The sequence below is a fragment of the Liolophura sinensis genome, chromosome 1 (assembly GCF_032854445.1).
Source record: "Liolophura sinensis isolate JHLJ2023 chromosome 1, CUHK_Ljap_v2, whole genome shotgun sequence".
In the NCBI taxonomy this organism is placed as follows: domain Eukaryota; kingdom Metazoa; phylum Mollusca; class Polyplacophora; order Chitonida; family Chitonidae; genus Liolophura; species Liolophura sinensis.
Window position 1 is genome coordinate 41,096,265 of NC_088295.1, and position 15,537 is coordinate 41,111,801.

General features: G+C 38.9%; 1 protein-coding gene across 1 annotated transcript in view; it reads left to right on the top strand.

The window, feature by feature from the left end:
- The window catches only part of LOC135461727 (Golgi-specific brefeldin A-resistance guanine nucleotide exchange factor 1-like), a 35,316-nt gene that overhangs the window by 7,753 nt on the left and 12,026 nt on the right, over positions 1 to 15,537 (top strand). The window contains 21 exon segments of the mRNA XM_064738930.1: positions 360 to 534; positions 1,495 to 1,715; positions 3,700 to 3,798; positions 4,218 to 4,412; positions 5,014 to 5,191; positions 5,938 to 6,063; positions 6,508 to 6,635; positions 6,951 to 7,153; positions 7,583 to 7,706; positions 8,658 to 8,783; positions 8,931 to 9,013; positions 10,141 to 10,204; positions 10,681 to 10,853; positions 11,326 to 11,425; positions 11,588 to 11,764; positions 12,157 to 12,175; positions 12,178 to 12,220; positions 12,697 to 12,889; positions 13,262 to 13,383; positions 14,066 to 14,198; positions 14,200 to 14,220. Of these exon segments, the coding sequence (XP_064595000.1) occupies positions 360 to 534; positions 1,495 to 1,715; positions 3,700 to 3,798; positions 4,218 to 4,412; positions 5,014 to 5,191; positions 5,938 to 6,063; positions 6,508 to 6,635; positions 6,951 to 7,153; positions 7,583 to 7,706; positions 8,658 to 8,783; positions 8,931 to 9,013; positions 10,141 to 10,204; positions 10,681 to 10,853; positions 11,326 to 11,425; positions 11,588 to 11,764; positions 12,157 to 12,175; positions 12,178 to 12,220; positions 12,697 to 12,889; positions 13,262 to 13,383; positions 14,066 to 14,198; positions 14,200 to 14,220 (2,703 nt within the window).

Consider the following 15,537-nt stretch of genomic DNA (forward strand, 5'->3'; position numbering starts at 1 on the left):
CATTTGGGTAAAATGGTGGCAGAGGCCTGCGGACCCAGACCCCGGCACTTCTGCCAGCACTCGCCTTGCTGCGATCAGCAGGCTCCTGAGAATAACCCATCATACAGGTGTTTCAAAAAGTGTAGAAAGCCCCATTACCTGTATAGGTGCATTGCAACATGTGCCAGTTCATGGATGACAGCTACTATTCTCATTTTACCAGCCAGTAATAGCTCTAGGATGTGCTCAGTTCCTTATTGTAGCTCATGTTTACTCATTATTCAGGTATCAGAGAGAAAAAAAAACATAGGTCAACATGTGTGATGATTTCTTCTGTGTACTTTTATGTGCAAGGCATAGTATGTCATTTCTGCTTTCAGAAAAGTTCTAGTGAGACTGAGCTGAACCTGGAGGCTGACCAGGTGAGCTGTCCGTCAGAGATCGGGGACGACTCAGAGTCAGTCCACTCGGCTGCAGACCACTCTGACTCCGCCCACGAGGAGTACATCAGCTCACGGGGAGTCAGGTTTACCTCACAACAACATGTCAGAGATGGTAAGTCAGCTGTGGGCTGTCCAAGATGTCAACCGTTGGTTAACATTATGTAGTCCTACCTTCAGAAAATTACATATAAAAAATTTTTTTTTATAGGAAGTCATCAATGTGGTGATGTAGCGTTGTGAGTTTAATAGGTTTACATTAACAATTTATGTTGAAGACCTAATTTTCTCACTATTTTTGAGTACCATGTCCATTTTACTTATGGGATTGCGGTCTTCCTAATTTGCTGACTGTGTTAGGCCCGTTTCCTTCATCTCTCAAACTGGCTGAAATTAAATAATTATCCTGAACTTTTTACTTTAAACAAAAATCAACAAAATAACTTCTTTATTGAAGTTATGTAATTGAGAAACTAACAGTGTAACATCTCAGGCATTTTATATGGAAAAAAACTTTGAATTGTTATCTTGCAACGTTTTTGGATGCTGTTCATGAGCAGCTGATAAACCAGGAATTGTAATCCGTATGCAGACTCTGTGATGTTAACCAATAAATTAAATGACAGTACACCTGATGTATGTATATACATTTATCCCACATCAGACAGAGTATTCTGCTTTTCATTGGTCAGCAACGGTCACATGGGGTACAGATATATTCTCGAATCTGCAGATGTCTGCTGAGTAGGTTATCTCCCTTTGGTGGGGTCCAGCGATGGTCATATCGCTCAAGCAGTTCACCTATACATTGGTCTTTTGCACTGAATTGATGGGTCTTTGTAGGATAAATTCGTCACATGTTGACTCCTTGATAGGATACGCACATATGTGGTGTCAGTAATCCTCATATTGGGTGAGGCGTCAATATAAGGATTATTGACGCCATATATTTCCGTATCCCATCACTGAGTAACCATGTAACTAATAGTATGCTTGGGGTTTTATGTTGTCCTGAACAATTTTTCTGTCATATTATGACAATGAGTCAGTACACCTGTCTTGTGTATTTTGTCAGGGTCAGGTCCCCTGATTCCCTATGGCCTGCCGTGCGTGAGGGAGCTGTTCCGCTTCCTCATCTCCCTAACTAACCCTCTGGACAGACACAACACAGACGTAATGGTCCATATGGGCCTCAGTCTGCTAACAGTTGCCCTGGAGTCTGGGGCAGACTATGTGAGCAGCTTTAACTCCCTACTCTATCTGGTCAAGGATGAGATGTGCAGGAATCTCTTCATGGTGAGTGTAAGCACCTCTTGTGAGGAAAAGTTACAGTTACACCTGTAGTACATCAGTTCTAGTGTGAGCTATTTAATAGGATATTCTTGAGTATATACTAAATAAATAGAGGATAATGCACAGTGAAGGTTGAAAACCATATACAGTGTAGCCTCATTATAGCGTGCCACTCAACTTCTACATCCCACTATAACGAAATGACCTTGGGATCCAGTATATAGGATTTTGACATTGAACTAAGTTTTATCGAAGCGAACTGTGTTTTGTCAAAGGTTTTTTCATTTTTAGATTACTATAAATGCGTATGAGTTTTGTCACCTGAAGATCCAATTATAGTGTTGTATAGTACACAAGGTTTTGTATACGGAGCACCAGCATCTCGGCAATGTCCTACTCATCTCGTGAAGCTAGACTGGTATTGCTTAAACATGGGCCTGAGGTGATCTATGGAACTTGGCATATGTTGAACCTTTCCACAACTGAAATCAATTAATGTAGTTTTGTCCACTGTATTTTTATATGGATGGTGTCTGATCATCCATTTCTGCTCGTGTCAGAAGTAACTCATGGAATTTAAAATGGTGGACATGGCAGACTACTGTCAACTTGATTACGTCACTGCACTATACATGTACATGTAGCTACTGAACAAAAAAAAAAAATAATGTTCACGGTTTTAATGTATGTCAAGATAAGTCAATGTATTAAATGAAGGAAAGAGCAAAGAAGACATTCTGAATCTTTAGGTGAGTTCATTTCAAACTTTGGTGAGGTCATCTCAACCCCAACATATCAAAATGCTGGTAAACTAAGGCATCTCGCTCCCCTGTAGTTTCACATCTTGCTTTAGGGCCATTCATTAATCTGATTAAAGTTCTCAGCATTTACTGAAAGTGTACCAACATTAATCCCTTTATGAGATATGCCTGTCACAGTGAGCATAACGTGTTAACAAAGCCACACTCATGCGGAAATAATTCTGCAACAACAACAACGCCACGTGCATTTGGAATCTAACTCGCTTGCAAGGAAACGTAAACTCTTCCATTATTCATAGGAAAATCCTTTTCTTTTTGCTTATACTGATGTGATATTCAAAATCTTAAACCTGAAATAACTCATGGATCACAGACCAACAGTAGGAAATGAAGTGAATGATTTACAACTATTTACTTACATTTCTTGGTGAAAATCCTTATATTCATTTGCTGTTTTAGCTGTTGTCATTTGAAGTGTAAGCCTTCTCACATAAAAGTACACCACCGATTTTTAGGGGACGACTTTTGGGGGAGAAGATTTGGGTCGTGTTATATCCTATTTGGCGCGTAGATTATTATTTCCACCTTTAACAAGAGCAGTATTTTTGGGATTTAATCTTCTCTTTGCTTTGTTCTATTTACTATAAATATTTTGATCATAGGATGATTTTGTGTATTTCAACGTTTTTATATTGAGTGTTCCAGGTGATGGCCTTCACAAACAAGTTAACTGCTCTTGTATTATGAAAGCATCTTGTTCAACTCAGGTTGAAATGTCATATAAAACAAAGTGTTTCTTTTTGACGTCATAGCGTCTGGGTATAAAATACCCAAATGTGATAACAAAAGTGATATGTAACATGTAAAGTAACACTTTGAGCAGTGAAGAGAATCCAGACATTTCAGTTATATATAAATATTTAATAGCATATTTCCAGTAGACGGAGATGCTATATAGGTGGTCAGGAAGCACCATAAAGGACACAAGTATTGAATACAACTCCAGGGTTTTCATGTGTGCTCGAGTATTCAAACTTGTCTGACTGTCAAGTCAGAAACTTGAGAATGTGTCTTTTCAGTTTTGCCATACTTCTGTGGATCTTCCCGAAGATGGTAAATACGTTACGCATGTACAATTATGTAATAGTTGACCACGTATTAATGAATAAATCAACTCTCCTATTCTCTGCTCATTTGCAATTAAACCATTTTTGCGTTTGTTACAGTTGATGCAGTCTGAACGACTGTCACTCTTTGCTGCTGCCATTCGGGTTTGTTTCCTGTTGTTTGAGGCACTTCGAAGCCACTTAAAATTTCAGCTGGAGGTAAGTCATTTAACCTGGATGATGTATGTGATGGGCAGTCATTTTGTGATGTTCAAATGTGCGAATAATTTTTTATTTTGAGATTCTCGTCTTTTGGACATTATAAGATCTAGGATAAGTTTTCAACTTGCGCACATTCAGTATTTTATATCGCTATAGCTGCATCTGATGTGAAAGAAAAAACATAGCTACCTGTTACATTCTCGGGGGCCTCCATGGCCGAGGGGGTTAGCACGCCAGCGCGGCGCAATGACCCTGGAGCCTCTCACCAATGTGGTCGCTGTGAGTTCAAGTCCATTGTATATGTGAAATATTCTTGAGTAGGGTGTAAAACTCCAATGAAATAGATAAATAAGTATTGCATCCTCTTTAACAAGAGATTGCGTAATCAATCCATGTGACTATTGTGTTGGTTACAGATGTACCTGACCAAGCTGAGTGAGATCATTGTGTCAGAAGGCCCTAAGGTTTCGTACGAGATGAGGGAGATAGCCCTGGAGTCTGTGGTTCAACTGTGGAGGATCCCTGGTCTTGTCACAGAGCTCTTCATCAACTACGACTGTGATCTTTACTGTTCTAATGTGTTTGAGGATCTCACCAAGCTCTTGTCAAAAGTAAGATTCTTTTTATAATGAGTTTGAAGGTTGATCACACTCAAATTCCTAACTGACCTTGAAGGTGATCTTTAAAGGAAATCATTACCTTTGTTAATTCAGACATCAGATGAACCATACCTAAAACAGCAACTTCCATTTTATCTGAAGTGTTGAGAAATTAAGTTAAAGACTTATTCTGTGTGAAATTTCCTAATTTTTTAATCTTGAGATTCTGCATATATTTGACATTGGAAAGAAATGCACTCTGTGTAATACCGGGTGTATAAATTCAAAAAGATAGCGCAGCGCAGTGACCCAGAAGCCTCTCACCAATGCGGTCGCTGTGAGTTCAAGACCAACTCATGCTGGCTTCCTCTCCGGCCGTACGTGGGAAGGTCTGCCAGCAACCTGCGGATGGTCGTGGGTTTCCCCCGGGCTCTGCCCCGTTTCCACCCACCATAATGCTGGTTGCTGTTGTATAAGTGAAATATTCATGAGTACGGCGTAAAACACCAATCAAAAAAAAAAAAAAAAAAAATCAAAAAGAATTTATTTCCTGTCTAAACATGGTTCAAAGACCTGATTTTCACATTTCACTGGCATGTTTTATGTGTTCCAGAATGCCTTCCCTGTGTCTGGTCTGTTCACCACACACCTACTGTCCCTGGATGCCCTGCTGACAGTGGTGGATAGTATAGAACAGCACTGCCATAGCAGGATCCTCAACACGACCAAGCTGGCCAGTGAGGCTGAGGGCAGGGTCAATGACGGCCCACCCATCCGTCCCCAGGGAGAAAGTAAGGCATTAATCACTGGTGTTATTTTCACACCTGATGTTACTTACAGGCAAATTTGACCACAGATTTTATGTAAGACCAAATCAGATGCTTCAGATGGAGATGTGCATATTATTAGATGAACAAGTATTCACTTATGAAACCAACAGTTTTGGAAAAGATTCACATTGAGAACCAGGATTTGTTATTAATATGAACTGTAGCCCAAAATTTGTGACTTATGCAGGTACAATCATAATAACAAATTGGCTTGTACACAGTTTCTACACTCATTTGCAGAGGAGTAATATGTACTTTTGTTTTATTTTCTTGAATTTGAAGTCATTATATGTTTTTAAAGTTGTTTATCATCAGTCCAGTTGATCAGTTATGTTTAAAGATGTAATGTAAACATTTTGTGTATTGGTCAGTTTACCTGATCAGGCTCTGTTTGGACTTTTGTAGACTTGTGAGACTCGCCAATATCTTAGTGAATAAGTTTAATTAGTTTTTTAAGTACCCTAAACACTCCAAAAAATATCTAGAGTTATACTGTTTCAAAACCTATTTCTTAAAATTTTGAAGGGTAAAATGTATTATTTGGGTATGGGTACATGTGATCATCACAGAAATAATAGAATAACCTGTCCAGATCGGATAACATTCTTCCAATGTCTGTGATTGAATTTGTTCAGGAGTTAGATCATTATGATCATTAAATATGCGTTTATGCATCCATTGATGAGCTGTTGTGTTATGTGTTGTAGCTAAGTGGGACAGCTATATGGGCATGAATGACGCGGACCCAAAGATTGAGAGTGACGGGGTACAGGTGCCCCCGACCACAGGTTACTGTATGGCACAGAAACTCATCCACAACAGAGATGCTGCAGGTGGGTGTGTACAGATGTGCAGAAGTAGTCTGTCAAGAGAAATTATCCAGATATTATAAATACAAGGGCCAGGCCACACAAAGCAATTGTTCATTGAGGTTAAACTGATACTAACTACCTTTGCCACCTATGGCTTAAACATGATAATGCTTGGCTTGGATTACAAGATACCATATCTCTGCTGACATTGCATTGCATGTTGCATAAAGCTGGCCAAATGTCGTCTAACATATACTTAGTCGACGAAACCTTTATGGAGCTGAGCCCTGGAGAAAATCCCACCATTCTAGTGTTATAAAGTATGTGTTTTATGTTATTTTATTCCTTGCAATGTCACTACATGTAATTTAATAACCATTTTGACATGAATCTTCATTATACAGATGCTATATGTATATACACTTACCTGTACTGGTGGTGAAAATGACTTATTTTTCATTTCAGATTTAAATGGAAAAGGGGGAAAGCTGAGAGACAGTCGAAGAGGTCCCCAGATAAAACCTAATCGACAAAGAGTCTCAAATAAAATTCCAACCTTGGATGAAATTGCTGCACTCAAGCATAAGAAAAAGGTAAAGGGTTGGAAGGTACTCCCTGAAACACAGTACATACTATATGTATGATACATGTAGTTGTTGCCCGTATCTTCTCAACTTACTGAAAAAAGAATGATAAGAAATGTACTAAAGCTGAGAGATATCTACATGTCCTTAGTTGTTTTGTGGAAACACTTGACTATTGTTTGAATACTGCTAATACTTTTAGAATTATTAGAAATCTGAGAATAGTTAATAAATATTCAAGGTTTGACAAGATAAGGCTTTGAAAATATAGTCTTTACATGATGTCTTGAAAGTCGTAGTGCCTGCAGTGTGTTATTGTTGCAGTTGTTGCAAGCTGGGGCAGAACAGTTTAACATTAAACCATCAAAGGGCATTGCCTTCCTTCAAGAAAACCGGCTACTGTCTACCCCACTGGACCCCGTGGAAGTTGCGCACTTCCTCAAGGAAAACCCCAGAATTGACAAGAAAATGATTGGAGAATATATCAGTAACAGGAAAAATCCTCAGGTCATCGAAGCATTTGTCAAGTAAGTTGTCTCCTATAGTTATCAACTTGGAAATTGGGAAGTATGCTTGTGTGTAATATCTTCTTTCTAATCTGACACAGTAACCTCATGATGGCCCATACACACAAAATTCCACAGCATTAAACACCCCTAATTACCATTTTTTACACATTTGTAAAAAATGTTGATAGTTAAGGAGATTTTAGCGTATTAAGGAGTATTGTTCCTGTTACCCTTTGTCTGATTATTTCCTGATCAATTGGCGAGGGTGTCTCAGATCTGCCATGCCATAAATTGATGAAGCTGTGATCAAACTTTGATTCCAAAGATTTTGTTCACAACTTTACACAGTTAATTGAGTTTTTCTGTTTTCCTGGTTTTCATTTCTTTATATTCTGTAGTTGTCTCCCCTGAGTTTATTCTTTATTTATTTATTTATTTATTTCACAGATCCTTTAACTTTGAGGAGTGTCGTGTTGACGAGGCCCTCAGGATGTACCTGGAAACCTTTCGTCTTCCCGGAGAGGCACCTGTTATATCCTATCTCATGGAGCATTTCTCAGAACACTGGCATGTAGGTCGTCTTACATTTTTGTAATGTCTATATCAGCTCTAGTGATAACGTGCTTCCATGGTCAAAACATTCTGCAGAAATCAGAATCACACAATTTTTGTCTACGACCTGGTGTTATATTCTCTTGATAACCAGGGCCCGCACTGGTTTATTTGGTTAAAGCGTTGCTCTTGCAGCTGAGATTCGGCTGATGACCATTGAAATGATCTTAGGTTCCAGTGGAGCTCTTGCTGATTTGCCAGCTAGGTTAAGAGAGACTTGCCATGTACCTGACAAAGGGAGGTGTTTTACTCCAGGCACGCTCCACACTAACCTGTCTGTCATCATATAAGTGAATAATTCTTCAGCACATTATTGAACTCACAGTTTTTCCCTTTCACTTATTTAATCGTGACCATGTGTGTGGGCTTCCACTAGCTGTTTCCTCTCAGCTAAAAATGACTTGCCTAGGTGCAAGTGAAATCACCTTTTTCGTAACATCTAACTTTCTTCTTGATGAATGGCCCGGATAGTACAGTTGGTAGAGCATCCGCTTCGGAGCGATAGATCCAGGATCAATCCTAGGTGGAGTAACACCTAAGACTTTAAAAGAGGAAGTTGTAACTTCCTCACTTGGTATTCGGCATGAAGGGGATAGTGCAATGACTGGTTGACCGTATCAGTACAATGGATCGGGCGGGGGCGGCTTACTTGCCTTCGGTAAGCATTGAAGCAGCACTAGATAAAAGAGTGGTGGAAATCCGTCCTGCAACAAGGAGGCACATTACACGTACATGCACCCTAAGGACTCCTTCGTCATCATATGACTGAAAAATTGTTGAGCACGATGTTAAAACCCAAGCACTCACTCACTCTTCTTGATGAGTTAACTTTGCCATGAAAGGGATGTGAAATTGTTCATTATATTTACATGTAGTATTGACTGATTTTGCTTTGGTTTCATTGTTTCAGAAAAGCAATGGTGAACCATTTGTGAATGTGGATGCAGCATTTACCTTAGCATATGCAGTCATCATGTTAAATGTTGATCAACATAACCATAATGTCAGGAAACAGAATATACCAATGACTGTTGAGGTATGTACAATAGTTTTTTTAAAATATTGGTTTAGTTACTAGAACGGTTGTATTTATAATATGTAAATGCGTCTTCTTATTCTCATGAAGCAGTTTTCTTTTTTATGAACGATTATATTTAATAATTATGCATAATCTCTTCTTCAGCAATTTAAGAAAAACCTGAAGAATACAAATGGAGGGCTGGATTTTGAAGATGACATGCTGGAAGAGATATATACAGCCATAAAGTAAGTCTTGATTTAATCTAAAACTTGGAACTTTGTTCGTACCCAGCTGTGGCATTGCTACTGAATACCTTGAGCCTTGGACTACTGTGGTCACGTTGTTGAATTTCTTTGGCTTTACTCATTGGACAGGATGAGTAAGCTTCTAATTAGAAGGCACGTACGATGTGTGTTCATTGCCGGCTCTTGGAGAATGTGTAGTACTCAAGTCCTTGGTCCATTGAAGAACACTTGTCTTCCACCAATAAGGTGATAGGGCATGTTCATATATGTATATCACACTTCGGAAGGTTTGCCTGTAACTTGCTAAAGGAGGTTTCCTCCACCCATAAAAACTGATCGCCATTGTAAAAATGAAATATTCTTGAGTATGGCATTAACAAGAGTCATTAAATTTGAGAAGTGGTCAGTTATTTTGTGAGTTTGTTGTGATCTGCCTGATTTCCATCACTCATAAAACCTACTCTCATTGGAAGGGCCTTGGTGGCTCAGTTGGTTAGCGCACTAGCGCAGCGTAATTACACAGGAGCCACTCACCAATGCAGTCACTCTGAGTTCAAGTCCAGCTCATGCTGACTTCCTCTCCGGCTGTTAGTGGGAAGGTCTACCAGCAGCCTGCGGATGGTCGTGGGTTTCTGCCGGGCTGTGCCAGGTTTTCTCCCACTATAATGCTGGCCGCCATCGTATAAGTGAAATATTCTTGAGTACAGCATAAAACACCAATCAAATAAATAAATAAACACTCACATTGGTCTATGGAAAAAATTCTTTAGTGCAGCATACGTCGCCTATTAAAATCTGTGAAATCTTATTTCTCTAGGCTAGGATAGTCTATCCTGAATATTTAACAGATCCCACTATAGTAAGTGCTATAAGTACAGGCACATTTCAGATCTATTTTGTATGCATGCAAGAGAATGTCCACATTAAGTTGTACATGTACTTAAGTTTTGTTACCTGTGCACCTTTGAGGTCATGTATGTTTTAATTAAAATCTGGCTGACATTTTGTGATCACCCTGTAATATTGTGAGTCTTTTTCTGATATACACTGCGGTTCCTACAACTGATAGTGTTACAGTTTGGGATGACTCGCACTACACTGTATTCTGTACTTTTTGTATTGTTCAGAGGAGATGAGATTGTCATGCCCTCAGAACATGTGGGTCTAGTCAGGGAAAACTATTTATGGAAGGTAAGTACTTTGAGAAGTTCACACATAAATCAGTGGTTGGGCTCTTGAAACTTATCTGTATATGTGAAATGATTATTGTGAAAAACTTCACTTGTAAAACGAGAAATGATGACGCAGGCTAAATGTTGGATTTGATGTAACCATGTGTTAATGCTTTAAATTGAAATTGTAGTCATCAAAAGATTTGTGCTGATTTCTTTCTTTTTTCTTTGTACAGTATAAAATCTGAGGAAATACCTTTGCATGCACTGGCTATTTGCTTAAAGGCTGAAACTAAAAGCAGTATTGCAAGTAAACCCCTCAAAAGATAATAATAACTGTGGAATATTTAAGAGTGTTTTGGTAAAAAAGAACATAGCTAACTTAACTATGTCAAATCTTAATTGTTACATAATTTATGACTAAAAATATGTCATCTTTGTATGCAGGCTGTTTTGGCTTGCACTTAGTAAGTTTGAAATTAATCTTTTACTCAGGTGCTTTTGCGGCGAGGAGCGTCAAAAGAAGGCGTCTTTCTTCATGCACCCACAGGCTCTTTTGATCACGAACTGTTCAGCATCAGCTGGGGTCCCACTGTTGCAGCGCTGTCATTCGTGTTTGACAAGAGTTTAGATGAGAGTATAATAGGAAAAGCCATATCAGGCTTTAGGTGAGGAACTTGTGTTTCTGGTGGGCAGCTGTGAATTAAAAGTGAACAACAAACAGTGTGTTTGGGCACATTTCCAATAAGACTTTAATTCTTAGGTGCCTCTCCAGTCTAATGCTTTTCACCCAAGCAATAAATTCATTTGAAAAGGTGTTTTCGTGAGCTGAATATTTAAAAAGGTGGTAATCGTCCAGTTTTACCAAATACCAGTTTTACCAAATAAAGTTGATCACTGACCATTAGATATAAATAACGTGTATAATTGTGTATATATAAATAACATAGGTGTATGTCTAGGGATGAACGTTGTCCACACTTCGTTCACAGTATCATTTCATCTGAAAGGGTAATTTCAGATATAACTAGATGTATAACTTACTTGACTCATTAGCTCTGATTAGAAAACAAAGAATAAGTGTTTAATTGTGGGAGACATGACATTATTTTGTAAAATTATTGTTGTTGTTTGTTGCAGGAAATGTGCAATGATCTCAGCTCACTATGGTGTTAGTGATGTGTTTGATAACCTGGTCATATCTCTGTGTAAATTTACTACACTTCTCAGCTCAGTGGAGGTATGTGCTAACACTTACATCTTACTGGTAAATTAATAAATTGAAAATTAAGTTTTATATTCACATACTGGTTGAATTTATGTCACAAATCTGTACGCAAGGTAACATTATTTAGATGATTGATGAAGATTTGAAAAGCACAATGTGTCTTGTGTTATGTAGTCCCCAGAAAACATTCCAGTGTCATTTGGAAACAACCTGAAAGCTCAGCTGGCCTGCAGAACGGTGTTTGGCCTGGCTCATCGTCATGGTGATATACTCCGGGAGGGATGGAAGAACATCCTGGACTGTATGTTGCAGCTGCTGAGGGCCAAACTCTTACCCAAAATTCTCACAGAGGTATGAACAGGTGGAATTGTGTTAAGTTACATGTACTTGATGGTTTATGGGCATTGTTTCAGCTTGTGACAGTAGTAGTAGACTGGAGGCTTGTTAGATAACTGATGAGTTTCTGACAGTCGCTGCTCTGTCAGTAGGGGAGATTATCTTGATTTACACGCAAAGTGTCAATCAAAAAAAATCATTGCTGAGACATGTAGGTCGAAATTAAATCTATACCATTTATTGCTACACATCTTGAATCCACTGAAAATGAAATACATGTAAGCATCAGCTACTTAGATATGTTTGACAGTGATAAAATGTGAAAGGAAGGGGTGCGGTAGGCATTTCATTGGACTGGCCCACACTGTATGACATTTAGTTATGGTTGCTGTATGTCTGTATTGCAGGTGGAAGACTTTGTTGACCCCACAGTAGAATAAGTATCGTCAGAGAGGAATCGCCATCACAAAGGTTCGTCTCTTACCTCCTACAAAAACATTCCAGTTTTAGGACACTTCATAAAATGATATTCAGATACCCTAAACTTGTCTTGATCCATTGATTGCTTAATATAGGAGGAAGGCTACTGTCAAAACATTAGTCAGTGACACCATAGATCATTATTTTCAACTCTATATTCATATCATCATGAGAAAGTTTACCACAACAAATTCATGATGTGTTATGTAACTTCAATGCAAATTATATATCAAACTCACTGAGATGAGCAAATTCAATAAAATAGATGTACTGTCTGATATATGAGAAATTTGTTCATGTGTGTGGCCTTTACCTTTACATAATAATATTCTTGCTGAATTTACAGTTTCATATGCAAATATATTGGAGACAATAGTCCAGTTTAATACAGGTGTATGTTTTGAAATTGTTGCAGGTAAACTGAGCAGTTTACTGAGAAATTATGCATTTTCTTTTTGCATCAGCAGAAATGAGTCTGGTGTTCTCAGCTCTTTCTACTCCTACTTCACCATGTCTGAGCCAGCCAATCAGAAAGCCCCATCTGCAGAGGAACAAGAAGCCATCAGATTGGCTCATAACTGCATCAAAGATTGTCACTTAGAACAACTTGTTCAGGAGAGCAAATTTTTAAGAGAGGAATCCTTGCAAGAACTTGTGAAGGTGTGTGTAAGAAGAAAGAAACTGTAGAACCCACTGTCGAATACCATGGGTATATGGTTCAAGCCAAATGAATAACCCAGGTTGAATACCCAGATTTTTTGAAAGAGATCATGGCTGTGTAATGTGGCAGTGTAAAACTTTTGAAATCAAGGCATAAAGTGGGCCTGAATTCAAGTTGCTCAACAATCTTAACTTTTATCAATATCCTCACTTCCTTTGTTTCATAAAATTTAAACCTCATGACTGTCCTTGGCATTGCTTACATGCACATGTGTAACTTCAGCCAATAAATATGTGACTAACCTGAAAACTTTATTATTGTTGTCGATCTTCTCCTTATCTGAATTAAGTGTATTACACTGTGTATTATAGGCACTGATATTTGCCTCACAAGGCCCTGAGGGTCACAACAATAACTCCATGGGAACAGCCTTTGACGAGGATGCTGCTGTCTTCTACCTGGAGCTTCTCATCAAAGTTGTACTGCAGAACAGGTGAGTGATACTTTATGTGTGCACTGTTTATGCAGCATTAAAAACTTAATCGTACAGACGCCTTCAGGGGAGCGCGTTGTGGCCATGTGGTAAAGGTGCTTGCCAGTCTGTAGATCATCCCAAAATGTCCATCAAGAAAATGCTTTTGACCAATCATATTATAAATATTGTTGTAGATAAGTCAACCAGATGTCACACACATTGGTTCCAAATATTCAGTCTTTGATGTCACAACGCCATAGTTGCCCACATTAATTGGAAGGAAAAGTCAGCAATTGGTTGGTTATCAGGCATGTGGGATCCATCTATTCCTAGATCACACAAGATGTGGATTCAGTCCCATTCTCGTACAGGAAATTTTGGAGATTCTCAGGTTGCCATCATTCTTGTAGGCTTGGTGGCGATCAACAGTACTCGTGGTTCTCAGTTGTGGTCTCAGATGAAGAGCGCAGGCCTCTCCCCAATATGATGTACATGTACAAGTATGTTTCCTGAAGAAAAGTTTTCGAGTAACCTGCTAAAGGTTGATAATTATTCCAGGCACTCTGGTTTCCTCCCACCCTTGATGCTATCCATCATCATGTATAGAGAGAAAATATTCTTTCAGAGTATGACTTTGAAATCAGTCAAATAAATAAATGTATACAAACAAGTTCATTCTTCCAAATGATTTGTTGCACAGGGATCGTGTTGGTCCAGTGTGGCAGGGTGTGCGAGATCACCTCTATAGTCTGATTGTGAATGCCAGTGAACACACATTCCTGGTGGAGAGGGCCATTGTAGGATTACTTAGACTGGCCATACGTCTACTGAGGGAGAGAAGAGATTGCATCAGAGGTAGGCACATGTTTGTCTCATTATACTTTGGGGTGTTTGAGGAGCATTACACATCAAACGTCTGAGTTTTAACTTGCCAAATCAGCACCACAGTCAAACCTGTTGTATGCAGCCAGTGAAGGGACACGTAAAAAGTGGGGGCATATGACAGTTGGCTAAATAAGACAGGTTGTGAAGACCAGCCAAATCACAACTGAATTTAAGTTTCAGGAAATGTACACCTTGTAGGCCGACATAATAAACTTATACATAATTGTTATAGCACTAATCTGTTCTGCTACATAATTTCATAGAAATATAAGAATTGTAGTAAAAAAATAACTCAATAATTTCAAGTTTTGTGGGGTAGACCTATGGACTTCACACATTTAACAGGCAATTACAGAAAGAGTTTCAGGTGAGGGCACGCATGACAGGAGAACTTTCTTCCCATCATTGTCAAGCCCTAAAAAGCCATGTGCTAGTTTGGCCTACGTAGGTATAAATGAGTATTCTAACAAAGTTTTGGACTGTAAATGGCAGACTGCTGAGATGTTCAATCATATTTGGCATAACCAGCGAAACAACAACAACATGTACAAATGAAGGAAGATCAGTTTCTCGATGTGTCCGGTACAGGCAATATTTTGGCCATGCGAAATTAAAACACAAGGACCATTTGCCAGCAAAGATAATGGCCAAGCAAGCCAGATAATTTGTCAAAGAAACCATTCATGGGAGGAACCACAGGAGGTCAGATTATATCCGATTATATCGGAGTTTGCCTGCTGTTTATGGCATTCATAGCGGGGACCTCAGCACGGAGCTAATCCACTGCCACAGTGCAGGGGTGTCCGGACAATAACCAGCTAGGCCTGATTAAAGAACAATAGAGTTCACTGCTATTGACCAATAATGTTCACACTTCACTTGTCATCACAAAGTGGCAGGTTTTAACTTTTAATCACTACAAAAACTATTGAAGTTGGGTGGTCGCCATTTTGAAATTCTTGACTGTCTGATGCGGCAGTCATCATTACTGTTGAAAGTCTCGGCCACTCAGGGCAGGCTGATATAGAATTTGGTGGCAAAATATATTGGCCGCTGGACCCGTTGGACAGGTGCCTGCATATTACAGGTCGTTTAACATGGAAAATTGCTTGGTTGCAGCAGAGAGTGGCCGCTTTCGGCAGATGGACGCTCATTACAGGTGGCCGTAGGTACAGGTTTGACTGTACTTACATTAGAATTTTTTCTTAGTACATTTATAATGCTATTTTTGTTTAAAACTGACCTCTTAAGATGACTTCAAAAGATTCTACATTCTTAAGGATCTTC